The 27,530-nt window shown below is 57.2% G+C and overlaps 1 protein-coding gene across 1 annotated transcript; it reads left to right on the forward strand.

Moving 5' to 3' along the window:
* The first annotated feature begins 3,015 nt into the window (after window positions 1-3,015).
* Window positions 3,016-23,087, forward strand: LOC119113586 (protein CLEC16A homolog). The gene is made up of 17 exons (XM_037237878.1): window positions 3,016-3,090; window positions 3,480-3,598; window positions 8,246-8,374; window positions 9,561-9,694; window positions 10,021-10,169; window positions 10,681-10,796; window positions 11,408-11,521; window positions 12,010-12,112; window positions 12,353-12,439; window positions 13,235-13,369; window positions 13,951-14,083; window positions 14,386-14,610; window positions 17,413-17,532; window positions 18,087-18,241; window positions 18,867-19,028; window positions 19,335-19,876; window positions 23,051-23,087. The coding sequence occupies exons 2-17, from the start codon at window positions 3,531-3,533 to the stop codon at window positions 23,085-23,087; spliced, it is 2,409 nt and encodes an 802-aa protein (XP_037093773.1). The 5' UTR covers window positions 3,016-3,090; window positions 3,480-3,530.
* The last annotated feature ends 4,443 nt before the right edge of the window (window positions 23,088-27,530 follow it).

Below are 27,530 nucleotides of genomic sequence, written 5' to 3' on the forward strand. Positions count from 1 at the left end.
GTATACTGTATTAAGGAGCATTTGGTCGTCATTGGGTAGCATGTTATCTGTTTGTTTCTCGTTTAAATTTTAACACATGATTTTTACATTTGCGGGCATTCCGACTTTACAAGGTTCTGTGTTCATAGCTATGGGGGGGACGGGGGCGGATTCGGCCTTACTGCGTGTGCCTAGCGTATGGCGGAAGGCGCGCAATATTTTAAAACCGGGGAGTTTGGAAGAAGCGACGTCCGATGTGGGGAAACCGGAAAAGTGGAATCACCACCAGCAACCACGCACGCTCGCTTGCCATTTGGAAGCTCTTGTGAGCTGGATGGGCGTGAGATGCTGCTCGGCGGACGTGGCGAAAACCAAGAGACACTGCGACTTGTACAGGTATGAGCAATGATAGTTTGAGGACGAACGATAAAGGACCCGCGTTGGGTGCAAGTGCCTAGCGCGATTGCAATACCTCAACCGGCGCATGCCTAAAGCTAGATGCCTAAACCGGCGGGTACCATGGAATCATGCACCATGCACGAAGAGGTGGCTGCTGCCACCGATCTAAACGCTGGATACCCCTGTTTAGACTGATTGGAACTGGTACAAGTCTGCATCACCCTCCGTAACGTCAGATTGAAGTCACGAATACCACATTCCGTGTGATTTGTGCGCTAGATTCGCTTGTTATAGGCGTTACTGTTACCGGTCGTCGCGAGGTGCACGTGTTATTTAGGTTTGTCAGGCAACACATCCCGTTATCCCTGCGTACGCACCCGCGGAGAAGCCGGATGGTCACCAGATACGTCAGGTACATTACGAAAGACACAACAAATCGACATTGCAGCGTCATCTCATTGCAGAAGCACTGTCGCTGGCTGATGTAAATCGCTGATCGGCGGGCATGACCCCATCCGCTGTATGACGGTGCATTGCCCATTGAAGTCCCCCGGCCGATAGCGTGATGGCCAGCATGCGGTGGCCTCGGAGAAATACTCATAAACGCGAGAAGAAAAGACGGGCACTGTGTGGATTCGATAGCACTGCGTTGGGATATTAGCCGCCTGTGCGTGAGCATTTTTCGGTGACGCCATCGGTTTGTTTTCGGGTGGTGGTCGAACGGCGTACAGCTCGGGGCAGGGTCTAAAAAGCCGACATGAAGCAGACACTTGTTCCCCGAAGCGGCTCTGTCGATCGCCTTAAAACTTTCAACAATCGATGCAGTGCAATGACGAGACGTAAAATAGCGATGTCGAGACCTGACCTGAGGTCAAACACCCCAAAAAAAGGCGAAGGAAAAATTTCGCATGCAAAACCAGACAATTCGGATCATAGAACCCTTTGCACCGATCGCTGTGAGACCCTTACCATTGGATCCGCCGTGACTTGAGGATTTTATGACCCTATGTCGGCTCAAGTCATCAAATTTCCTAAGTTCCAAACTTATTGCTTGCAAACACCTCAGTCTTCAGAACCTGCTGGATTGAGTACTTCCAAATTTTCACCACTGGATGCATCGTACCTGATTCTGCCGCTGTTGAAAATTCGATGACCGTAGGTCAGGTCTAAAGTCTCCATTTTGCGAATAACAAAATTCTCACTTGCAGGCAACTCAGTTCCCAGAACTTACCTAACCGATCGCCGCCAGATTCACCGTTGGATGCGCCATGCCCGATACTCTGTTGCAATTGAAAATTTGGTGACCCTAGGTCAGATTATAAGTCATTAAATTTCAGAACCGTTCACTGCCAAACCTTCACCATTGCATGCGCCATACCTGATCTCCACTAGCAGTTGAAAATGTGATGGCCATAGGTCCGATTAAAGTCGTCAAATTTTACAAATTCTAAAATTTCTGCTCGCAGGCAACTCATTTCTCAGAAACTACCAGTCTGATTGCTGCGAAACCTTACCATTCATTACGCCATTTACCATGATTCCCTGTTGAAGGTGCAAGTACGCCAAGTGTTATTTATAACTATGCCTTTCCCTGGCATGCTTAATCCCAAGAAAACGTGCAATCTAGTTAGTCTGGCCTTATGAAGAAGGCGGTGTCGTTTGTCACTTGAATTTCTCCTTAGCGGAGGTGTTCTAAAAGTCACGCGCTGAATTGTGCATGATGCCATCGCGGTAAAACAACAATGGCGGTGGTCCACATGATGGTGTGTGGGGAATGCCGTTCCGTCATGAATATGTACATGCCTGCTCAGCAGCCATTTTTCCGAAAATCTTAGCCTTAAAATGTTAGAATTTTCCATGATATTGAGGAAGTCGATAAGTTTCATGCGCGTGCATACCCAGTTTTTTAGGGTTGCGCACAGTGAGATGGGCTCCCATATAAAAATGGCATGCTAAGAGCCTTAACATTTACTGGCCGTAATGCGAGGATTTTCTTGGATGGGGTCGCAAACTTTTAGAGTGGGCCTACAAGGTTACGTGTCCCTCCCCCTTGGCGAAATCCTAGATCCGCCCTTGCTTCCTGGACGATGTCTGCCTCGCCGGTCTGGGCGGTGAGGGGAGCCGGCGCAACGTGGGGGGGGGGGGGGGGTGCTGAAACGCCTCGTGGTTGCAGGTCTGAGGTTGAATCCCACCACGTGCCAGTGCATAAGGCCCGAAGTAGAGTACCTCGGCTACCGGGTAGGTCAAACTGGTAGCCGCAATAGGCGAATGCTGCTCACGCAATCTTAGGGGGGAGGAATTGACGTATACGAAAGTCGGATGAATAAGGGATATGTCGGCCCAGAGATATCGCTGCTGAGGACCGGGATCAGTTCCTCAGCGTTTTTCGGTAGCCTGGAATATAGCTGTTCACGAAGCGGTCGCATGTTTTGAATATCTACAGATAGAGTAATTTGTGAGTTATGCGTACGAAGATTTCGATGTTCCGATTGCCCCGTAGCCTTACACCCCACGGCCAGCGACCGCGCCGCACTGAACCTCGGCACCAGTGACATCACCACCCCGTGCGGAGCGGGCGGAAACCCGACTTTTGTCATAGCCCATCCACGACATCCCCTGCGGCGAACAGAGCTTTGCACACGACACGCAAACGGTGCAAGATAGGAGAACAGGATTGGGGGCTGGGGCGTTCTGCTGGCGTCGTGTGTTTGTGTATGTTTTATGGCACGACATTGTGTTTGTTAACGGAAAGACATTGTGCCAGTGGCACCTTCTTAGGTAGATAGGAGCTTGTATTAAAATGGCATTAGAATTGTTACCTACGAGGCCAAAGAACACAGAAAGTGAATGCAGCTAGAAAGCAGATAAACGGTGGATGCAGATTGTATTCCAAGAACGTGCTGAAGAAATAGTCTTAGCCCATGCTTTGCTGAAGAGATTGCTGCCAAATACCCATCATTGGGTGGAACTTAGTAAAATCTGTCAAGTTGTAGGCCAGATTGTACATGATAGAAATGTGGCAATGCACAGTTCTTGCTGATGAATGGATGCATGCATCTGTATAGTATTCCCTAATGTTCATGCATTATGTCTCACTTCAGGACAAGACAAAAATAGGTAAAAGCAAGCAAAGAATACTGGCATAACTCAAGATGTTCCGGAACCGCTTGTTTGGTGGTGTGTGGAAGCCAAAGAACCCTCATTCACTGGAGCACCTGAAGTAAGACTTGCATTGTATTGCCTGTTTCAGCTAACTTTGACCTTACAGTGATAATTAAGAGGCCAGTTGGCCTGTTTATCCCAGTCTCTTCCAGCTAATGTTCAGGTAACAACAGTGTCATGTGGGGATGTAATTAGCATAGGATGTTATACATGACATCAGCCCAGTGTGAATCATGCCTAGATTTGAGCTGCCCAGTTGTGGTTGACAATACCACTGGCTACTTTGGATGGAAGAGCATTCCTACCATGTATGACCAGGTGCTGAAGAAGCTCTGGCAAGGTTGAAGGTTCCAGCTGTACTAGGCATAGTGGAACAAAACTGCCAGCTGTGGCACATCATGCTTTCACTTACCAGACCATGTTGCCATGGCCTAAACCACTGCATAATGCAAGTAGAGCTTGGCTTCCTGCAGGATTATATGTCCAGGCCCAATTATACATAAATATTGCAGCATAAATAGCATATATCCATGAAAGGGGAGTATTCAATGTCAATCAATGGAAGATAATGAAGAAAAACTTTCCATCTTCAATGTTATAACATGGCCGAATGCAAGTGGATGTCACTAGTCATGTCAAGTTTATAGTCCAACTACTTATTTAGCACTTTCACAATAGTGCTGACCAATACATGTATCATGTGCAGCATGTATATCTCAGTATGCATATTTGTGTGTTTACATCATGGGGTAGCACTCTTTCAGTGGTCACTAATCCTCAAGTCACATATTATGACACAACATATACAGGAATTGTGCATTACATGCACATGTTTTAATCATGCTTGCATGTGAATACATACAAGGTAAGTCATTCCACACAGTTCCATCAACAACCTATTCTAGTGGCCAGTCAAGAGCATGACACTTAGTGGCAGGAAGGAATGTCCGTAATATCACCCAGTGAGTTCAGTTGGGAGCTGGTTATATACTTCTGGCACCTGGGTACAGATATACCCTTTCCTCACCTCAGTCCTTGAGTGGGCACATAGCAAACTGTCCTGCCACGTGCTCCACGCTTAAACAAAGTTCTTGACTGGGAAGTTGGACCCAAGCAAGCCTGTCTCGTGCAGGAGAACCTTGTGTACTGGGCTTGGTGTGCAGTTGTCTGCTGATCACTGCGTGGTCAGCCAGCTCGGCCTCTTTGGCAGGGCAGACACATGGTGCAGAACCTTGTGCACTGGGCTTGGTGTGCAGTTGTCTGCTGATCACTGCATGGTCAGCCAGCTCGGCCTCTTTGGCAGGGCAGACACATGGTGCAGAACCTTGTGTACTGGGCTTGGTGTGCAGTCGTCTGCTGATCACTGCGTGGTCAGCCAGCTCGGCCTCTTTGGCAGGGCAGACACATGGTGCAGAACCTTGTGCACTGGGCTTGGTGTGCAGTCGTCTGCTGATCACTGTGTGGTCAGCCAGCTCGGCCTCTTTGGCAGGGCAGACACATGGTGCAGAACCTTGTGCACTGGGCTTGGTGTGCAGTCGTCTGCTGATCACTGCGTGGTCAGCCAGCTCGGCCTCTTTGGCAGGGCAGACACATGGTGCAGAACCTTGTGCACTGGGCTTGGTGTGCAGTTGTCTGCTGATCGCTGCGTGGTCAGCCAGCCCGGCCTCTTTGGCAGGGCAGACACATGGTGCAGAACCTTGTGCACTGGGCTTGGTGTGCAGTCGTCTGCTGATCACTGCGTGGTCAGCCAGCTCGGCCTCTTTGACAGGGCAGACGCATGGTGCAGAACCTTGTGTACTGGGCTTGGTGTGCAGTCGTCTGCTGATCACTGCGTGGTCTGCCAGCCCGGCCTCTTTGGCAGGGCAGACACATGGTGCAGAACCTTGTGTACTGGGCTTGGTGTGCAGTCGTCTGCTGATCACTGCGTGGTCTGCCAGCCCGGCCTCTTTGGCAGGGCAGACACATGGTGCAGAACCTTGTGTACTGGGCTTGGTGTGCAGTCGTTTGCTGATCGCTGCGTGGTCAGCCAGTCCGGCCTCTTTGGCAGGGCAGACACATGGTGCAGAACCTTGTGCACTGGGCTTGGTGTGCAGTCGTCTGCTGATCGCTGCGTGGTCAGCCAGCCCGGCCTCTTTAGCAGGGCAGACACATGGTGCAGAACCTTGTGCACTGGGCTTGGTGTGCAGTTGTCTGCTGATCACTGCGTGGTCAGCCAGCTCGGCCTCTTTGGCAGGGCAGACACATGGTGCAGAACCTTGTGCACTGGGCTTGGTGTGCAGTCGTTTGCTGATCACTGCGTGGTCAGCCAGCTCGGCCTCTTTGGCAGGGCAGACACATGGTGCAGAACCTTGTGCACTGGGCTTGGTGTGCAGTCGTCTGCTGATCACTGCGTGGTCAGCCAGCCCGGCCTCTTTGGCAGGGCAGACACATGGTGCAGAACCTTGTGCACTGGGCTTGGTGTGCAGTCGTCTGCTGATCACTGCGTGGTCAGCCAGCTCGGCCTCTTTGGCAGGGCAGACACATGGTGCAGAACCTTGTGCACTGGGCTTGGTGTGCAGTCGTTTGCTGATCGCTGCGTGGTCAGCCAGCCCGGCCTCTTTGGCAGGGCAGACACATGGTGCAGAACCTTGTGCACTGGGCTTGGTGTGCAGTCGTCTGCTGATCACTGCGTGGTCAGCCAGCTCGGCCTCTTTGGCAGGGCAGACACATGGTGCAGAACCTTGTGCACTGGGCTTGGTGTGCAGTCGTCTGCTGATCACTGCGTGGTCAGCCAGCTCGGCCTCTTTGGCAGGGCAGACACATGGTGCAGAACCTTGTGCACTGGGCTTGGTGTGCAGTCGTCTGCTGATCGCTGCGTGGTCAGCCAGCCCGGCCTCTTTGGCAGGGCAGACACATGGTGCAGAACCTTGTGCACTGGGCTTGGTGTGCAGTCGTCTGCTGATCACTGCGTGGTCAGCCAGCTCGGCCTCTTTGGCAGGGCAGACACATGGTGCAGAACCTTGTGCACTGGGCTTGGTGTGCAGTTGTCTGCTGATCGCTGCGTGGTCAGCCAGCTCGGCCTCTTTGGCAGGGCAGACACATGGTCATATTTACGACGCCCAAGGATAACCCAAACGATAAAGCTCACAATTTTGAAGATTTTGTCCATTTTTTTTTTTTTGCACTTCTACCATAAGGAAAAATCCAGTATCTGGCGTACGGGGAGACGGGAGCCGTGACGGGTATGGTGAAGACGCTATCTGGGGTGGGGTAGCGGGCGGGGAAGAGGCCGGCCAAGGGGCCTGTGCGGCAGCGACTGACGTGTGACACAGGTGCGTCGCACGACACCGTCTGTTCGAAGGTGATACCATGTGTTTTACCTCGCTGCAAGCTGCGAGGGCGCGCCGCGAAAGCTGCCCTTGAAATTTGGGAGTTAACTCGTTGGCTTTCGAAAAAGATATGCTGTGTTTTGTCACTTTGACCTGGAGCGTGGTCGTGCGGGACCGTACGTCCAGAGAACAGAGAACATTCTCCATACTGGAGATGCGCGTTGTGAGATCGCTCTTCTTTCCGGTGATGGTGGTTTCCGGAAGCACCTGAGTGTCAGCAGCGTACCGCAGCGTGCTGTACTACCTTCCGGAGAAAGCAACGACATGCCATTTATGAAGACGCTGAACAACGAGGGCCCAAATGCCGACCCTTGGGACACGCCCATGGTGTTCTGTGGTCGTGAGGTCACTGCGCCTGGCAGCGTACCACTCAAATTTTGCCCCAATAGGTTGTCGTCAGTGACGTCAAACATGTTGTAGAATCGATCAGGCGCAGCAGCGGTGATGTTTCTCCGCCCTCGGCGGCGCGAGTATGCGGTGCGTGACGGATATCAGCGAGGTTTCCGTGGCGGGCTGGGTCGGCGGCCGTGCTGGAAAGCGTGGAGGAGATGCCCATGGGGATGTACCTGCAGGGCTGCATCTGCGCTACTCGCCTCACCAATTCACGGCGGGAATGGGCGGGGTAGGGTTTGGTCCGTAGGTCACCGGGTTTTTGGATGGGGTGGATCATTCGGTGCCTGCAGGATGTAGGAAATTCGTAGGAGCTATGTATGTATACATGTACATGATAGCTTTGAAAAAGTAACGCATGCTATAAGTGGGGATCGCCAATGAACAATGAATGCAAAAAGCATTGATAAATGTTCAAATTAACTGAAGGAGCATTATCCGTTTGTGTTCATAGAAGATATGGTGGGCGTTTAGAGACATTGAGAGGGTTTAGTGAGTAAATCATCCAACAGGCTTTATAACGAATGCAAGCAGTTAATGACCATGGTGGAATGCATTGCGATCGTTTCGTTTGGCACCACCTAGGAAAGCTAGAAAGTTGTGTCAGTGTGTCAGGTACCTATCGGACAGCTTACGACCTGTACTGGATTTTCAGTTCGGTCATTACAAAGTGGCACAGTGCCCCCCCCCCCCCAAACCACACTACCATACCTAAAAAGTGAGCACACCTTGGTGCAGATCTGCGCAGCACTGGAGCTGAGAACAGTCGGATTGTCGGGGGGGGGGGGGGGGGAGGGGAAGGGGAGACGTGTGGTGAACAACCGAAGATGATGCTCATGCAGAGGCCGCTTATTGGCCTCAAATCCCGACCTCCTCCGGCACCGCCCTGCAGCCAGCGACTCGACGATTACCGATTGGCGGTGGTTAATGGCCCGGCCGGCCGGCAGGTATCTCTACAACGTGCTGCAGCGGAACCAGACGGTCTCCGAGAGCAACCGCGGTCTGCTGGTGGAGACGCTGCGCTCCATCGCCGAGATCCTGATCTGGGGCGACCAGAACGACAGCACCGTGTTCGAGTAGGTGGCCGCACGACGCCGGACGGCCGGCCGACGCGGGAATGAGGGAGGGAGGGAGGGAGGGAGGGTGAGGAAGGAAGAAAGGAAGGAGGGAAAGAAGGGAGGGAGGTCTGTCCGGTTTAGCAGCGCTGTGGGGGAGCACTGTGTGTGTCTGCACTGAGTGAGTGCATGAGATGGTCGGTGGACTTCGGTTGGAGTCAGTGGGCTGTGTTCCGGAGTCCAAGAAGGCTCTTGTCAGCTCCGGTCGGGCTGTGATTGGCAGGCTCCAGATGAAGTGAGTGGAGGCGAGGTTGACCGTATGATACACACAATGTGCTTGAAGTGAGATAAGGACGAATGGTTTGCCCCCGGGGCCGCAGCCAGGATTTCCTGTTGGGTGGGGGATTGGGGGGGGGGGGGGGGGGAGATGGAGCTTGTTGGGTTATAAGTACGCCTATTTTTAGCTGTTTATCGGGAGCCATCTATGGTAAACAACAACAAATTCTGACTACTCGCCCATCTCCTTCTTCCCCACCTTGGCTGCGTTTCTGTTGACCCCAATAACTTTAACTCATACTTTGGTGTTATTGGATGTATTTCGGTTGACCAGCCAGGTCTGGTAATGCAAAGACACTTATTTTTGCATCTACGTAGCTTTCAAAATTTTGTACCGGGCCATTATGCAGCAACGTCGATTTATCGGCTGAGGATCGAAATGTGGAAAAAGACATCATTTGCTTTCAGTGACGACATGATGTCAGCCTAGCCTCAGGCGTGGAGGCGTGATGTACGGCGGCTTTTTGGGGATTTTCAATGAGTTTCTCGCTCACTTGACAAAAACGCCTGAGAAGCACGTCAAGTTGTGCCTGCCAAAGTTGCTCCACCTTTCGTTGCTCACTCGCTGGAGCGTACTCAGCAGACGACGTGTTGTGGCCTTGACCAATTGGCTCCATGCAGAGCCATCCTTTACATGAATGGGAACACCCAGGTACATTTCAAGCTCAGAACATCGTGGGCGACAGGAAGTACAGATTGTTACAGTGGTCGCCAAGGTCAAATGGCCGAACAGCGGTCCTGGAATAGGTTCCGAATACTGTTCAATCCGTTGCGTTGTTGCTGCTGTAAACGTAACAACATAGAGGCTGGCAATAGTGACTGGATGATGCACGTGCACGCGCGTTAAGTAAGCCGGGATCTTCTGTTGTAGCTTCTTCTTGGAGAAGAACATGCTGTCGTTCTTTCTGAAGATCATGAAGCAAAAGTGTGGCAGCTACGTATGTGTCCAACTACTGCAAACCTTAAACATTCTCTTCGAGAACATCCGGAACGAAACCTCGCTCTGTGAGTCCTCGGGAACATACGGCAGCCGGAGCTCACCACATTCACTCCGAAACGAACCGTTCTGTGTTGTACCGTTGGGTGTGTTATCACTTGCTATCGTGTCCCATTTGCTGTTGGACGTTTGATGTTTGATGTCATTATGACCGCGACATTCTGTAACCACGAACGAGCCGCTGAAGTGCTCAGTTGACAAACGTCATGTTATTCGTGTTGCCTTGCTGCACTGCGGCATTTTCGTGTTTTGTCCATTGACCCATTGGGGGCGTGCTTTTCGGCAGTACCCCACCTGTTGGCCGGTCCTCTGTAGCGTCCGGTTACAATTTCAGACTACCTGCTGTCGAACAATCACGTTAACTCGATCATCGTGCACAAGTTTGACTTCTCGGACGAGGAGGTCATGGCGTACTACATATCGTTTCTGAAGACGCTGTCCCTCAAGCTCAACACCCACACTGTCCACTTCTTCTACAACGAGGTGAGCTGCTGACTGCAAGGGGTGCGGCAGTCCCGACTGCTAGAGCGTATGAACACGGAGCCGGGACGTGGAAGGGTCGTGAACGATCAGTCTCATCGTGTCCGGTGGCGGCACCGTTTGCTGGTGATCATGTCGTTGCAGCGGGTCGTGTTAGTGCATATTAGTGTCCACTAAGCGGCGAAATTGCCTATATTTCTCCTCCAGAAGACATCAGACACCGTTTCGTTCAAGGCAGATGATGACGAAAGTGGCAAAAATGTGTGTGTGTAGGGGGGGGGGAGGAATATTACAGCATTGATAAGTGAGCATCATGTACTCCTGCCGCCTCGAAAACGATGGCCCACTTTTGTGAGTGTGCTACACTGAAAGCACCCAGTACGTATGTGGAGCCGCTGACGGACCCCTCCGCTGAGGCGTTTCGTGGCGCGTGACGGACGCAGAGCGGTGGCACTGTGACGGCGCCTCGCCCCGCGCGGCGGCGTGCCGACTGTGACGGCGTCTGCTCTCGCAGCACACAAACGACTTCCCGCTGTACACGGAGGCCATCAAGTTCTTCAACCACTCCGAGACGATGGTGCGCATCGCCGTGCGGACACTCACCCTGAACGTCTACCGCGTGGAGGAGAGGTGAGCCGTGCACCAGCGGTGTTTACGCTGGCGCTGGACGTGTACCGCATGGGGCCGGGAGGGGAGGAGCCAAGCCCTGGGGAAAGTGGCGGTAGGGGTTGTTGGCTGTCGTGTCCGCAGAAGGAGGTTGTTGATTGGTTGGTGGTTGTTGTTACTTGTTTTTGATTGGCTTTTGGTTCTAGACTTGAGTGTTGCGGTCTGGTCGGGGGGCATTACGACAGGGGCGGGTGTACACCTACCCACGGCTGCGGCTAGTGCCAGTCTGTGCGGATGCAGCGCCCACGCACGGGCTTGAGGCCACGAGCTCGTCTGGAGTTGTCGAGCGATGTTCGCGTATGAGGATCTCATCAGACCGCCTTTGAGTCGAGGGGGCAACGCCCGCCCGAGGCATGGGTGTCACAGGTCAGTGCTGGCCGCTGGTGTTCACGTGAGAGCCGAACCGCTGGTGTCGCGGCCAGATTACCCGGTGACCCTCCCATGACCCGACCCGTGCGGCCACCGGAGCAGTGGCGGAGCTGTCTGGGCTTCCCCTGTGTCTCCCTTGCGTGTTGTCGCCGCCCGCCCGCCTTGCCGCCGACTCCCCTGACGCCCCTGACGCCCGCCTGCGGTAGGTCCATGCTGCGCTTCATCAGGGACATGACGGCCGTGCCCTACTTCTCCAACCTGGTCTGGTTCATCGGCAACCACGTGCTGGACCTGGACCAGTGCGTACGCAGCGACTCCAGGTGAGTCGCGCGCGGCCGCCGCGCTCTGCGCCGCTGCGCCGCGCCGACGCGAGCCGGGCCGGCAGCCGGCGGTCGCAGACGAGGGGTGCGGTGTAGGCGGCGGGAGCGGAGCGACGCTGCCGCTGGGAGGGCCGCGTGATGGCCTCTGTCATCACCGCAGGTGACGTAGCTCGTTTGGGACTCAGTGGTCGGGGTGTGGGTCGTGCTGGCGAGCTGTCGTCTGGACACGGGAGTGTTACGGAGAGGCGCCAGCGGTGTGCTGGCTGAGTTAGCATCCTACGATCGCGACGATCCCTCGCGCGTCCCGCCAGCGCCGCGCCCTCGCCAGCTGCTGCGGCACAGTGCTCTCCCGAGCCGACGCCGCCGTCGGCTGCAGCGGTGGTCCGACGGCGCCTGCCGCGGGCCGGCGCGGCGCCGCGAGTGCCCGCTCCTCCCCGTCAACGGGCATGTGGCTGACCGTGTCCCCCCTCCCCCCCCTCCTCCGGCAGTCATCAATCGCGCGGACGGCTGGCCGACTTAGTGGCGGAGCACCTGGACCACATCCACTACCTCAACGACATCCTCTGCCTCAACATCGAGGAGCTGAACCAGGTGAGGCGGTGGCCGTCCCACTGCCGCGACGGCGGCCACAGAGGCAGCCACGTTTCCCACCTCTGCGCTTGGTGGCAAGATAACATCACATTTTCGGCGGGTCTCCGAATCGCTTTTTTGAAAGTGCGAACAACTCGCCCTTTGGTGGTTTTGGACGCGCTGATTACGAATACTGTGTTATGGGAGATAATGGTGGAAGGAATCCCGCGATCTGGTTAGCATGTTTTCTCTATCCGCCAGGTGCTGACTGAGCATCTGTTGAGCCGCCTTCTGCTGCCGCTGTACGTGTTCCCGCTGGCGCACCAGGACCGCGTCACCGATCAGCAGGTGGGCCGCCAGCCGGCGCGCCAGGTTACCGGCCCGCGCCTGCCGCGGCCGGCGCGTGAGAGTGTGGTTAGGGCGGGGCACCGGCCTGCGCCTGCTGCGGGCGGCGCGGGGGCGCTCTGCACCCCCGCGGGAGTGTGGTCAGGGCAGGGCACGGAAGCCGCCGCTCAACCGGCTGGTGCTATGTGTTGACGAGCCGCAGCCAGTATCGGAGTCAGTGGTCGCTGAGCCGGCGCCGGCCTCGCCTCCCACTACACCGCCGTGTTGCGCGGCCGCGTCTGCCGCGGCCAGGCGAGCCTGGTAACGGGCCTGCCGGCGGCGTACCCCAGCGGGGCGGGCGCCCGTGATCGAGCGGCCGCCGCAGGGATGTCAGCTGAGGGACCGTGCGCCGCCCCGCGTGACCGGGCGGCCGCCGCAGGGATGTCAGCTGAGCGACCGTGCGCCGCCCCGCGTGACCGGGCGGCCGCCGCAGGGGTGTCAGCTGAGGGACCGTGCGCCGCCCCGCGTGACCGGGCGGCCGCTGCAGGGATGTCAGCTGAGCGACCGTGCGCCGCCCCGCGTGACCGGGCGGCCGCCGCAGGGATGTCAGCTGAGCGACCGTGCGCCGCCCCGCGTGACCGGGCGGCCGCCGCAGGGATGTCAGCTGAGCGACCGTGCGCCGCCCCGCGTGACCGGGCGGCCGCCGCAGGGATGTCAGCTGAGGGACCGTGCGCCGCCCCGCGTGACCGGGCGGCCGCCGCAGGGATGTCAGCTGAGGGACCGTGCGCCGCCCCGCGTGACCCGGCGGCCGTGTTTCAGCCGCGCGTCAGCACTGTGGTCTCGCTGTTCCTGCTGTCGCAAGTGTTCCTCATCTTCACGCACCAGCCGCTGGTGCGCCTGCTGGCGCGCATCATCCTCACGGCCGACCAGCACCTGCTCTGGCGATCCGCCTCCGTGAGTATTTTCCGCTCTGGCGGTCCGCCTCCGTGGAGTGCCTTTTGCTCCGTCGGTCCGCCTCCGTGAGTGTCTCCTGCTCTGGCGGTCCGCCTCCGTGAGTGTCTTCCGCTCTGGCGGTCCGCCTCCGTGAGTGCCCTCTGCTCTGGCGGTCCGCCTCCGTGGAGTGCCTTTTGCTCCGTCGGTCCGCTTCCGTGAGTGTCTTCTGCTTTGGCGATCCGCCCCTGTGAGTGCCCTCTGCTCTGGCGGTCCGCCTCCGTGGAGTGCCCTCTGCTATGGCGGTCCGCCTCCGTGGAGTGCCCTCTGCTCTGGCGGTCCGCCTCCGTGAGTGCCCTCTGCTCTGGCGGTCCGCCTCCGTGGAGTGCCTTTTGCTCCGTCGGTCCGCCTCCGTGAGTGTCTCCTGCTCTGGCGGTCCGCCTCCGTGGAGTGCCCTCTGCTCTGGCGGTCCGCCTCCGTGGAGTGCCCTCTGCTCTGGCGGTCCGCCTCCGTGAGTGCCCTCTGCTCTGGCGGTCCGCCGCCCACGCTCCCTCGTCACCGGACAGCCGCTGCCGTCCACTGACGCCCCCCTCCCCTCCCCGCAGACGGGCGCCTTCTGTCCGGGATTCGTGCCGCCACCGCAGAGTCTGGCGCAGTCGCTGGAGGCGGTGGCCACGCCGGCCGCCGAGCCGCCGCCGCCGCCGGCGCCGCCCGCCGCCTCCTCGCCACGGCCGCCAGGTATGGCGTGACGCCGGCGCGAGGGAACGCTTCTGTCGCACGCCGGCGCACCCGCTGTTGGATTGCCCGGCACCTGTAGACGTGTGTGGGCCGGCTGGAGGGAAACGCGCAGCGGCTGACGCGGGGGGGGGGGAACCGGAGGGTTGAACGCTGTGGTCCGTCTGTGCCGCCGCCGCCGCCGCCGCTGCGTGCCGTGGCGTTACTGTTCTCCGTCGCCGCACCTCGTCCGTGCCGACGCGCGCCCCGGCCGCGGGTGCTGCGCGGCAGACCGGCCTACCGACGCCGTCTGCCCTCGCCGCCAGCCGTGTACGGCCTGCCGGACCTGGCAGACTCGTGCAACTACACAGACGAGGAGAAGCGCCTGCTGAGCCGCGGCGCGCCGGCGCGCGAGACGGCCGAGGCGGCCGAGGCGCCGGCCGGCCCCCGGCCCTTCATGGCAACCATTCTGGAGTCGCTGGACTGCACGCAGAACGATTACACGGCGCTGTTCGCGCTCTGCCTCCTGTACGCCATCGGTCACAACAAAGGTGAGCGGGCTGGCGCTCTGGCGCCAGGTTGAGCGTGAACTGGCCACGTACGAGGGCTGAGCGGAACTGCAGCGACGGAGTCGGGAAGAGGGGACGCTGGATAGGGTGTATGTGGCCTGAGGATGCACGCACACGCGTGGTTTCGGCGTCTGCTGCAAACTGGAAAGACTGCGGTGGCCAACGCTGACCGGGGTCAGGAGAATGGGTTTGGATGGGCAGGCTTTGTCAGTTTTGGTGTCACACGTGTTCCGGGTGTTGGAGGTTTTCTGGGCTTGTATGGATGGGTTTCGTTATCCGTGAGTGACGTATCTCTGCAGAAGGGGCAGCTGAAGCAGGCAGCCACTCTTGCCGGCTAGCTGCCGGTGTGCCATTTATGGTGTTGATGTGTTGCTCTGACCTGGATAATCGGACACCTAGCTTTGCAATGAAAGTATTGCTTAGAAGTTAAATGCATGGACACTTGTTTCAAAATGTTTATTTATGAGCGTCATCGCCTCCAACGCCGCCAAATTTCGCGAACGACGTGCGTTTTTGGTTGGGACCGACCCCGGCCGGTGGGCGGCGCACTTCTTTGGTTGGCATAAGCAGCGGCCGGTCATGGACGTACGCCTCTGACCCCGCGCGTTGTCGGGTGCACGTCAGCTGACCGGTGCCCTTTCCCCCGGCGGCCGCAGTGGAAGGTAACCTCGGCTGGCCAGCGCCCGCCGCCGGCTGGTGCTGACCGGCCGCATGCTGACCCCGCTCTCTTGGCTCCCGCCGCCGTCACGGCCGGCCAGCGCCCGCCGCCGGCTGCTGCTGACCGGCCGCATGCTGACCCCGCTCTCTTGGCTCCCGCCGCCGTCACGGCCGGCCAGCGCTCACCGCCGGCTGGTGCTGACCGGCCGCATGCTGACCCCGCTCTCTTGGCTCCCGCCGCCGTCACGGCCGGCCAGCGCCCGCCGCCGGCTGGTGCTGACCGGCCGCATGCTGACCCCGCTCTCTGGGCTTCCGCCGCCGGCTGGTGCTGACCGGCCGCATGCTGACCCCGCTCTCTGGGCTTCCGCCGCCGCCACGCGCTCGTCTGTCACGCATGCGACCCTGTTGTCTGTTCAGCAAGGGCGGCTTTTTGTCCAGCTTCTTGCTGTCTGCGTTTGTGGTTAGCGTCATCGCGGTGGTGTTTTATTCCTGGTCTGGATGGTTAAAAGAGCTCTTATTTGCGCTTCCATGGGAGTGGTCGTCTGCCTTTTCTTCAGTCTCAGCAGTTTGTATTGGCTTGCGTTCAGGCATGCTTATTAATGACTTTTGCGACACAGGCGAAGCCCTCAGCTTCTTCAGTCTTCTTCAGAATCTGTGAGATAAGGCTTATGTGAATAACCCAGTATATATGACACACGGTCTTACATATAGTTCAAGATGAATAGTCGCTGAGTTTCTTTTCTATTCTGTCATCTCTACACGGTGTCTGTCCGGCGCGTGCGCACCGGGCGTCTGCGCGCACATCTGTACACGCTGACTGTCAGGGCGCCCGCCAAGCCGTATGTTCTGCAGCGGAGGTGCCGCTGCCGCTCACCCTCGCCGTACTCCCTTGGCCGCGTCTGTCGGAGCGCGTCCGCACCGTGCAGGGCTTGGTGCTGGCACCGCCGCGCCGCAGCGCCGTAGCAAAGCATGGGTCTACTCTTGGCTGCATGTGTTTCGTAGCTGCCTGAATGCTGCAGTTGCAGGCACGCTCCTTCTCGTGACTGTACCCTTCGGGACTGTCGTGAATGTCGTTGTAACTGGGATGGTCTCTGGTCAGGCTTTCGTGGTGGAAAGAAAGACAAACCGTATTGTGAGCGTGCCGCTTGTCAGATTTCCCAGGATAGAAATTCATTCAAAACGTTCTTTCACATTTGCTTTCACCAGTGTTTCTGGACAGATTAGCGTGACGTAAATAGATGCAGACTCGCCCTTTTCGTAAACGGACGAAGTAATCACCGTTCTAAGCTAGGAATGTAGTGTGCGCTGGCTGATACCTTAACCTTCTTCATCCAATCGTGGATATATAATGGCAGACATGTTAACCACTATTGTCGATCTGGTATAAACAAAGCTTACCGCCGATTACCTTCGTCCAAATGCCTCGAGAGAACGATCCTGAGTTGAGAAGCGTTCTCTGCTCGTGCCCATTGCCTATTACCTTAAGTCGATACGCGGGGCATTCTACTCTCCGTATCCTTTTGTGTCGATTATTGTTACCGCTGTGATTGTCTTCGTCTTTGCGTTATATTTCATTAGCTCGTCTCATGTAAGTGTCTCCATGCGCGCGATCACGGTCATCCGTGTATTATGATCCGTTGAGTGTCCTCTAGAATGGACAGTTCTCCATTGCCTGCCATCATTTGCCTGTCACCCCCATGGCGCTTCCTCGCGTCTTTTCCGAACTGATTCCCCAACATCCGCCTGCTTTATATAGACGTTTTCTGCCAGCTCTCCCTCATCCGCCTGTCCCTCACCCCGCTACCTCTGATGCCCCGTGACGCCGCCCGTCCCCCACCTCGCCACCTCTGGTGTCCCGTGCCGCCGCCTGTCCCCCACCTCGTCACCTCTGGTGTCCCGTGCCGCTGTCTCCGTGCCGCCCGTGACGCCGCCTGTCCCCCACCTCGCCACCTCTGGTGTCCCGTGCCGCCGCCTGTCCCTCGCCTCGCCACCTCTGGTGTCCCGTGCCGTTGTATCCGTGTCGCCCGTGACGCTGCCTGTCCCCCACCTCGCCACCTCGGGTGTCCCGTACCGCTGTCTCCGTGCCGCCCGTGACGTGGCGCTCCGCCGCGCGTCCTCCGTCGGCAGGCATCAACAGCGAGCTGTTGGACACGGTGCTGCTGCCATGCGGCGACCGGGCGCGCGCCACCTACAACAGTCAACTGGCGGAGCGCGTCATCGGCATCATCGCCGCCAGCTGTCTGCCCAGTGAGTGACGAGCCGAAGGCGGCCGAGCTGCGCGGTCAGGCCAGCTGTCTGTGCAGTCTGCGGCTGCCCAGGGCCCGCTGACCTGCTGACCAGCTGCCAGTTGTCAGCTGGTCAGCAGCCTCAGGAGCGTGGCCTGGGGCGGTGATGTCCCCGCCGGTCGTCCGTGCTTTGCTGGAGACGATGCTTGAGTTAGGTAAAAATCCTGCAGCGTCCCCAGCAGAGTTAGGTGTCGTCTTGAACTCATGGAATATACAAAACTGGTTTATAAACCACAGGATCCGGCAAAAAAACGCTGCATAAATGCAAGGCGTTCTTATGGGATAAGGTGATTTCCGCGCAAAAATCCTCGTCAACCGTAGTTTAGCTTGCTTCCCTGGAGCAGCCGAAACACCATACCATTCATTGTGCTGGTAAGCATGTGGCAATTTCATTGCAAGCACGCACATCCTGGACCGTACGCTGCGAGACCGCAGGGGGTGTCCCAAGTGTGGCGTTGCCCTGGCCGGGTGGCCATCTCAGTGGCCGCCGCTGACGGGGGCGCCGCCCGCCGCCAGACTCGTGCGTGCGCCTGGTGACGCTGGAACTGGCGCTGGTGGTGCTGCGCCAGCTGGTGCTGACGGCCGGCGGCAGCGTGCTGAGCGACGCCGACCTGGCGCGCGTGGAGGGCGCCCGCGAGCAGGCCACGCTCACACTGCGCAACTTCTACAAGGTGGGACCACGCTCACGTGCTGACGAGGTGCCGCGACACGTGCCGATCAGCCGGACAGTGCGGGTTCTGGGGCAGCACTGCCCTGACGGGTCTTCGGCAGGGCGAGGACCGAGGGGCAACGCCGCGCGCGGCTCTGGGGCCGTGGCGTGGTACACGGCCGATGTGGGACGCGCCGCCCCGCTGGTGGCCGGCCGAAAACGGCGACACTTATCCGAACTTGGCGACACAGCTGCTCAAAGTCTGCCACCGGCGCATGTCTCTCGACAGATGTCGCTAGATGGCTATAGACCCGTGAGGTTTGTAACGTTCTGTCAAGACCATGATTCGCACTCCCTTGAAGAACCTGTCCCCTTCTTTGCAGGTGAAATGGTATTGTTCTATGGGACGGAACGTGGGAAGTTTTACAGTATTATGTGATCATGGCGTTATAACTTAATCCTCCTCAGTCTTTTCCGGTGCACAAACGTCTGACCAGCATTGTATCGCCATGGTAGCACCGCTGTGAACTGAATCGCGTAACACGCGCGCAGCGGATATCAGACGATTGTAGGCGCCGTCGTCGCCGCTGGTCACGGCCGGGACCGGTCGCCGGGATCGACATCACCGTGAACCCCCGTCCCCGCAGAGTGAGGAGATCTTCCTGGACATCTTCGAGGACGAGTACCGCGAGATGCTGAAGCGGCCCATCAACGTCGAGTATCTGATGATGGACGAGCGGCTGCTGCTGCCGCCGGCCGGCACGCCCATGTCTGGCGTCGAGTTCAGCCGCCGTCTGCCCTGCGGCGAGGTGCGCCACCCACTGCCGGGCCGACCGGCTGCGCGGGCTGGGGTGGGCGGGCGACGCAGACTGCAGGCGCTGGGAGACTCACGTACTGGTCAGGTTCAGGGGTCGGGTGAGGTGTGGGACGTGCACAGCTGGGGAGGCGTGAGGGAGGGAGGAGGCGGGTGTGTTTGAGAGGCCTGGAGTGGTCACCACCCCGTGTCGAACTGTGCCCACTGACGCGCTCCGCGGCCTGTCCCAAGTAAGCTCCTTGCCCGCCCTCCCTCTGGCCACACGCCTTACGTCTGACGGCATGTCCTGCTGGGCGGCCAGGTGGAGCGAGCCCGCTGCGCCATCCGCGTGTTCTTCCTGCTGCGCGACACGAGCCTGGCGCTGCGCGACGAGCCGGAGACGCAGCTGCCGCTGTCGCGGCCCGACCAGTTCATCGGCGTCGACGAGACGCTCGACCTCAACAACAGCGACCTGATCGCCTGCACGGTGAGCGGCCGCGACACGGCGCGCAGCCGCCGCTTCCTGGTCATCGACGTGCTACAGCTGCTGCTGGTGGACCCGGACCCGCGCCGGCTCGGCTGGGGCCTGGCCAAGTTCGCCGGCGCGCTACAGGACGTCGAGGTGACCGGCGACAAGGAGGACTCGCGCGTGCTGCACATCACCGTGCACGGTCCGGCGGCGGCCGGCGCCGCCGGTGCCGCGCCCCTCCTCAGCGCGCGGTTCGTCTTCGACGATCATATCCGCTGCATGGCCGCCAAGCAGAAGCTGGTGCGCGGCCGGCAGAAGGCGCGCCAGCGCAAGATGCACGCCATCGGTCGGCTGCTGGAGCTGCCCGGCCACATGCACCCGTGCCCGTCGCCGCCGCCCGGCGCGCTCAGTCGGCTGCGCGCCGAGCCGACGCGCCGGCCGGCCGAGCGCTGCCGGCCGGGCGGCGCGGCGCCGGCGCCGCGGCCGCTGCTGGCGGCGCCGCCGGCCGCGCGCGCGCGCCGCGAGCCCGCCCCGGCGGCGGCGGCGCCGGCGGCGGCGCCGGTGCCGCCGGTACCGCCGATGGCCGCCGGCGAGGACATCGCGCTGGAGAGTATCGACAAGTCGTCGGCGGCGCTGGCCGTCGACGAGACGGAGACATCGTTCTCGGCGGCGTCTGCGCGCGTGCCGGCCTCGGCCAGCAGCGACCTGTTCAGCGACGCGCGGCACCTGCCGTCGGCGGCCGACGCCGCGCCGTCGAAGCAGAGCGTCGCGCCGGCGCTGGCCCCGGCGGCGGGACGCCACCTGTCCAGAGAGGGCGGCAGCAAGAGCGCGCCCGACCTGCCCGACCGCGCTCGACAGACCGACCAATGAGGGCCGCGATAGGCGGCCGACGTCAGCGCGGTGGGCGAAGCCAACACCGTGGCGCCAGTCAAACCGACCGACGGGAGGAGTCGGGAGTGCGGTCGGTCGGTCGGAGAAGGCGGAGACTGTTGTGTCAGCAATGATTTAGAGGTCTGAGAGCTCTAACGAGCTCTAGAGGTAGCTCGGATTTAGATGCTGGCAGGCGCGAAGTAAGAGAGTCGACTGCGGCCCTCACACTTCCACTGAGTAATGTATTTATTTTTACAACAAAGGTTATCAACTACGGTGTTGTGTACTGTGATTATGGAATACGAGACTGAATTGTTCTCGGTTGTGAATTCCTCGTCATGTCGTCGCGAGCTGGGTGATGAGCTGGGTATCGGCCAGCGAGCGGCCGCTGGTGTCCGGAGCTTCCTGTGTCTGCGGCGCTGACGGTGAGGGGCCGTTCGGACGTGGTCGTGGCGTCTGGGAACGGGCCCGGTGCAGCCGCTGGGCTGTACACCCCAGTCTGGGGATCGCAGCTCTGTACCGTGGCGGCAAGCCGCGCCTGGTCTGTGGGTTTGCACTGTCACGTCACACGGCTGTCTGTGGGTCTGTGCTGTGGCACCAGACGGCGGTCTGTGGGTCTGCTGTAGCACCAGACGGCGGTCTGTGGGTCTGCACTGTAACACCAGACGGCGGTCTGTGGGTCTGTACTGTGACACCAGACGGCGGTCTGTGGGTCTGTACTGTGACACCAGACGGCGGTCTGTGGGTCTGTACTGTGACACCAGACGGCGGTCTGTGGGTCTGTACTGTGACACCAGACGGCGGTCTGTGGGTCTGTACTGTGACACCAGACGGCGGTCTGTGGGTCTGCACTGTGACACCAGACGGCGGTCTGTGGGTCTGTACTGTGACACCAGACGGCGGTCTGTGGGTCTGCACTGTGACACCAGACGGCGGTCTGTGGGTCTGTACTGTGACACCAGACGGCGGTCTTTGGGTCTGTACTGTGACACCAGACGGCGGCTGGACCTGGTCTGTGGTACTGGACTTCCGGCAGCGGCTGGGGTCCAGCTCTTCCCAGGGTGGGTCGAGACAGCAGAGGGTGCGCCCCAGAGGGGATCGAGACAGCGGAGGGTGTAGCGACAGGCCCCGGCGGCTCTCGTCCGGTCCTGAGCGGGGTATGGTTCGCCTGGCGGACACGTGGCGGCGCTACTGTTGACACGGCTGTCTCCAGTGCGATCGGTATCTCGACGGTGCGCTCCTGTCTGGAGGCGTGGTGGATTTTTGAATGAAGTGACATAGTTGCGATATGCTGCGGCATAGTCAGTATTTTCGATACTCAATCGTGATCGGTAATACATGGTAATACCACTGAGAGCTTTTCAGCTTCGCTGGGGAGGAGTTGGCCGTGGAAGAGCGAGGCTTTTCCTGTGTGCAGTGAAAACAGCAAGGAATACAATGGCAAACGTTTCGCAGTGTGTACGGCACGGACTTCTTTCTGACAGCATGACTGACCTGACCGGCTCATCGCACACAGCTGGTTGTGGGAGCTGAGGTTACGTTCGATGACGAGGTGTGCTCGAGATGAGGTGACAATACTACGTGTTGCGTGGCATTGTGCGGGCGCGCCCGGTTCAGGGCCCGTGCAGCTGTTGTAGGTGGGTTTGCAAACACTTTCGGCTCTTGTCGTCAGGAGACAACAGCTCCCTTTGCAGATAAGCGTGCTCACCCCTAAGGCCTCTACCAATGGCCCGCGCTTTCATCTGTACCGAGCAGTTCAGTGCTCTTCGTAAGATTACAGCCTCTGACAGGAGAGCGGAGTGTAACGTCAGGCCTTGTCACCGGTCTTCTGGAAACCGTGCCTTCCTCGTCCGCCCAGTGTTGCGTTGCCTTCGGCACGGCCTGGCCGTCAGGTGGTGTTCGGGATTTGTTTGCTCGACAACTATCCACGAAATGGCTTTTCAGGTTTCGGCTCGTTACAGCGTTCGCTAGCTTCGGGTCGTTACATCACTCAATCACAGGCAACACATTACAAAAACACATTACAACACATAACAATATATATATATATATATATATATATATATATATATATATATATATATATGTGTGTGTGTGTGTGTGTGTGTGTGTGTGTGTGTGTGTGTGTGTGTGTGTGTGTGTGTGTTTCATGTATGTATGGAACAGACAATGCTACGAGATATACTATGAAATACGATGCTATGAACCAGGTTATAGGATATGATGATATAAAATACGATATGATAAACTACGATATGGTCACACGAGTAACCAGCATGGGTTTAGAACTAGGGGACAAGACCTAAAGATTTGTCTTTTGAATACGGGTTGTTAATCCCTTAAAGAGCTGAAGGCATGGTAGTAATCGAAGGCGGATTTTTCCCAGCTGCCGCGGCACGATATGGAAAGGCTCGCTTGGTGACTTCCAACCGGCACCTGGGCAGGTGGGGAGACATTGACGTGGAGGGGCGCGTCTCCTCGGTGGCAGAGAGGAACGTAGCTTAAACGTAGTAAAAAGAGATCGAACAGGCACGGAGGATTCTTTACATTTTAGGGCTTTGAGTACTGTCAGCACGTCCCTCTTTTTCACCAGATCACCAACCCGGAGTCGGTTTTGTCCTACGGCCCAGTACGGCTCGGCGCCGGAGGACGCTGCGCTGTGAGCCTATGACGGTCCTTTGGCGCGACCTTTTCGTCAGATGGTACGGCTCGGCGCCAGAGGACGCTGCGCTGTGAGTGTATGGCGTCCTTTGGCACGACCTGGCCGTCAGATGGCACGGCTCGGCGTCTGAGGACGCTACGCTGAGGGTCTGTGGCGGTCTGCCCGGTCTTCTCGGCTGCGACAGCCGGCTAGACAGGCACGACTGTCCAGCCGCACGACCGGTTTGTCGCCGCTGCCGCCGCGACTGGTTGTGCGACTTCCCGCATCCGAGAGCCTCTCTTCGCTGATTGTGCCACGCCGGTGACGTAATATGGCGCCACTCCGCGCCATCCAGCCTGCTGCCCGCGCTCGTGGGCGGACCGTGTGTGGTGTCGTGCAAACTGGACCCTTGATCCACCTCCCCGCCAAGCAGGAGTTCCGCCATCTCCGCGATGGTCGCGGATGTGTCGCTACCCACCCTGAATAGCGGTTTTACGTGGCGTCTTTGTTTCCCAGTTCCGTGCACTGTCGTCTCCCTTGGGCAAGATCCTCTCGATGCAGGTCTGGTTGCACATCCATTTTTCGTTTGTTGCACTCATGAACACCGATGGTTTGCTTAACGGGAGTGTCACACATTTGAATGGGGTTTTGAACCGAAAAAGACATTTTGAAGATTATTCGGTGCGGTTCACGGCACAGCCCTTCCTAAGACTTACAATCCTCTAGTTTCTAAGCTACACGCCTACAAAGCTGTGCATACTATTTTAAGGTCATTTATACGCACATGACGCCATAGGAACGTCATTCAAATCCTGTGACCCCATGAGCTATACGGCGTTTAAAGGGAAGATTCGACCTGTTTTAAATTTTTCGCTTATCATCGGACCAGACGCGTCTGATTCGCTCAATAATGCCAGTTTTCTCGAAACCTTTCCGAAAAGCTCAAAATTTCTATTTGAAATGGCCGACCCCGCGAGAGACAGCTTATATGATTCCCTGCTCACCTCTAGGAAAGTGATGCATCTCATTTGCTTTGCTTTTTCAAAGTGTGTATTTTGTAACGTTTGCCACACCATAATGTGTCAAAATATTTGTGTAATATATGCTTTGAAATCTTGAAACACTCCGTCCAGACAAAAAGGTGAACATGAAGCTATTGTCCCACGAATTCGACGAAACTTTTTGCTCTGGTTTTGGTTAGTCACTTTAGACGGTTGGCTCAGTGGCTCCTTTCGAGGTGCACTTTGGCGTTGGGAATTGGAGTACCACATGACCCACGTGGCGTACTGATTCGAACTTCAGCCAATGCCCTCCTCGGTTACCGACCCTTTCCCGCTGGGCCAATCACAAACGCTCCTTTTGGCACAGTGGAGGTACGCACGGTGGTCGTCATCAGGGGCGGATCCAGGATTTCGTCAACGGGGTCACGCAACATTGTGGGCCCCCTAGCGTTTGGGGCCCCTCCAACAATATTCTTGTACTCCGGCCATTAGACTTTAAGAAAATTAGTACAATATATATATATATATATATATATATATAACTCAATAGATGCGGGAGCCCATCTTACTGTGCGCGGCCCTATGAAGCTGGGCGTGCTACGCGTGCTCACACATGAAGCTCATTGATTTTCTACAGAACATGTTAAATCCTTTTATTTTGAGGCTGTGTTTTGGAAAAACAAACAACATCAACTCAAGCTGGCTGTCAAATACCATCACAACCAAGCACGGACTTCATTCCTAGTAAACTTACAGCCAGCCGACTGGGCGATGTAATCAGCTGGTGTGGCTGACGACAAATCGAGAATTCTTCTTTGTTATCAAGTGGTACAAAATGTCCTAGCATTCAAAATATGTTAAGCACGTGATACACAAGTATCATAAGTGTCACACACTCAATAGCCAAGAAAAATGACACACAACGCTGGCGGCACGTAGAATTACGTTTGACAATCGCGCGTAAAAATTCATCGTCACATGTCTCACTGCTGCTCTTAGGCTCAGGCGCCAATCCCAATAGGAACGGAACCTGAGCAATCATGGGTGCCGCAGGAGGCCAGCAAAGAGGCTTCCGTCAACAAGTATGTGATCCTCAGAGCAAACAAAACGAATCCAAGACTATGAATTAATACCCCTGCGCGATCAAGAGTGCCTGGCCAGGTTAACAGAAAGAGTCTCGATCGGAGTGAAGAGTCCTCCGCAAATGAGATGAAAGAGAAAGAGCCCTCGATCAGCGTAAAGGGCCCCCGAGCATCGACTGTCTCGGTGCCTTACCTTATCTGAGTTCCCAGCAACAACACAAGACTCTCCAAGCAAGTGGAAAGAACCTGACACTAATATGAGGGACCCATGAGCCAGTGAGTGCACCCTGGCTTATGGCACCCCGAAAAAAGCGAATAGAGCCTTTTGGGCGAATGAGAAGAATTCGTTGGGGAAAACTTGATCGATCAAGAGCCTCCAGGCATGGAAGTAGATAGCGTGCCAACAGCAGAGTTGGACCCTACGAGAAAATGCAGAGGTCAAGGGCGGCATGGAAAACTCATTAGCGGTCAGATTGCCCCGGCAAGTGGACATATCGGGCCAGGCAACAGCGTAATGAGTCTGGACAGCTTAATGAACCTCAAATTTCTCCAAAGCAACGCCTTAATCAGCGAAGAATTAGTTTTGTCTGCTTTTACATTCGATTTTAGCTAGCATCCGTTTTTGGTCGTCTGTGGTCCAAAGGGGTCCAGTTTTGTGGTGTTTTCGTTTTGTTAGAAAAATGCTTCCGTTCGGTCGGTTACAGGCCCCTTCGGAGCCTAAAGGTCCTTCCGGCATGATCCATTGGGGCGTGGTCCCATGTCTTCCCCCCCCCCCCCTCTGTATCCGCTAAATGCTCGAGCAGCTTAATAGATGAGGCCCGCCAAGAACACAGCGTCATCCATTCGAATACGAAATACTCAGACACTGCGTGGAGGGCCCCGGAATGATCGAGCGTGTCCCAGCAGGTTAACAGATGGAGCGCCCGACTAGAGCGCAGGGCCCTCCATCTAAGTAATAAATACTCCCAACACGATGTGGAGGACCTTCGAACGATTGAGTATGCCCGAGCAGGTTAACACATAGAGCTCCCAACAAGAGTGTAGGGCCCTCCGTTCAAATAAGAAGTACCCAAAACCCAGTTCAGAGCGCCCCGAAGGATGGAGTGTACCCCAGAGGATTATCAGATGGCCCCTGACAGGAGTGTATGGCCCTAACTTCGAACACCAAGACCCAATATACTGGGTCCCGGAACAATCCAGTGTAGCCGCGGAGGCGAACAGATGGTCCCAACAAGTGTGGGGCCTTCCAGTCAAATAGAAAGCACCTAAGACACAATGTGGGGGGCCTTCGAACAGTCGAGCATGTCCGAACAGGTTAACAGATGGGGCCTCCGGCAAGAGCGTAGGGCCTTCCGTTCAAATATAAAATACCCACGGCCCGCGAATGGTCGAGCGTGCCAGAGCGGGTTAACAGACAGGGCTCCCACGAGAGCGCAGGGCTCTCCACTCAAATAAGAGTATACAGGACACTATGCAGAGGTCCCCCAACGATCGAATGTGCTCGAGCAGCTAATCGGAAGGAACCCAGGTAGGAGCGTAGGGCCCTCCATTCAATTAGGAAGCATCCGAAACCCATTGCGGAGGGTCCCCGAAAGATGGAATGTACCCGAGCGGCAGCGCGGCAGCGGCAGCAGAGCAGTGTACATATAAGATGGCCCCGATAGGAGCATAGGACCCTAAATTCAAACACCAAGACCCAATGCACAGGGCCCCCGAACAATCTAATCTGCCCGAACAGGTGAATAGAGGGTCCCCGACAAGGGCCCCATTCGAATAGGGCGTACCCAATACCAAATGGGGAGGGTACGATCAAATGTGCTCGAGCAGGTTATCATATAGGCCCCCCGACAAGAGCGTAGCCCCCCCCCCCATTCAAATAAGAAGTACCCACCAATGTGGAGGGCCCCTAAAAATCGAGTGTACCCGAGCAGGCCATCAGGTGGTTCCCGACAAGAGCGTAGGGCCCTACATTAAAAAAAACCAATGTGCAAGGCCGCCGAGCAATGAAGTATCCCGAGCAGGTTTACAAATGGAACCCCGAAAAGTGTGTAGGGCCTTTATTCAAATAGGAAATACCCAGCACCCAATCTGTGGACCCCGAACGACCGAGTGTGCCCAAGCAGATGAACACATGGCCCCCAATAAGAGCGTAAGGCCCTAAGCAAGTGACGGAGAATTGGAGGCGCCCTAGACCAATGTAGGGGGCCCATGAGCATATCGCGAGTGTGTCGGTAGGTTAACCGAAACCAACGTGAAGTGTCCCTGGGCGACCTAGAATACCATGCCAGGTTAGCAAATGGGGCCCCGGCAATAGCCCACAGAGCCTTTCTGGCGAATGGAAAGAAGCCGTAGAAGACCCATGATTGACACGAGCGCCCCGGCACGCTAGCAGGAAGGTTCCAGCAACAGCGCAGGTCCCCCTAAGCCAATGCAAAGAAATAAAGGGCAACGTGAA

This window comes from Pollicipes pollicipes, unplaced genomic scaffold, assembly GCF_011947565.3.
Source record: "Pollicipes pollicipes isolate AB1234 unplaced genomic scaffold, Ppol_2.1 Scaffold_7262;HRSCAF=8765_pilon_pilon_pilon, whole genome shotgun sequence".
In the NCBI taxonomy this organism is placed as follows: domain Eukaryota; kingdom Metazoa; phylum Arthropoda; class Thecostraca; order Pollicipedomorpha; family Pollicipedidae; genus Pollicipes; species Pollicipes pollicipes.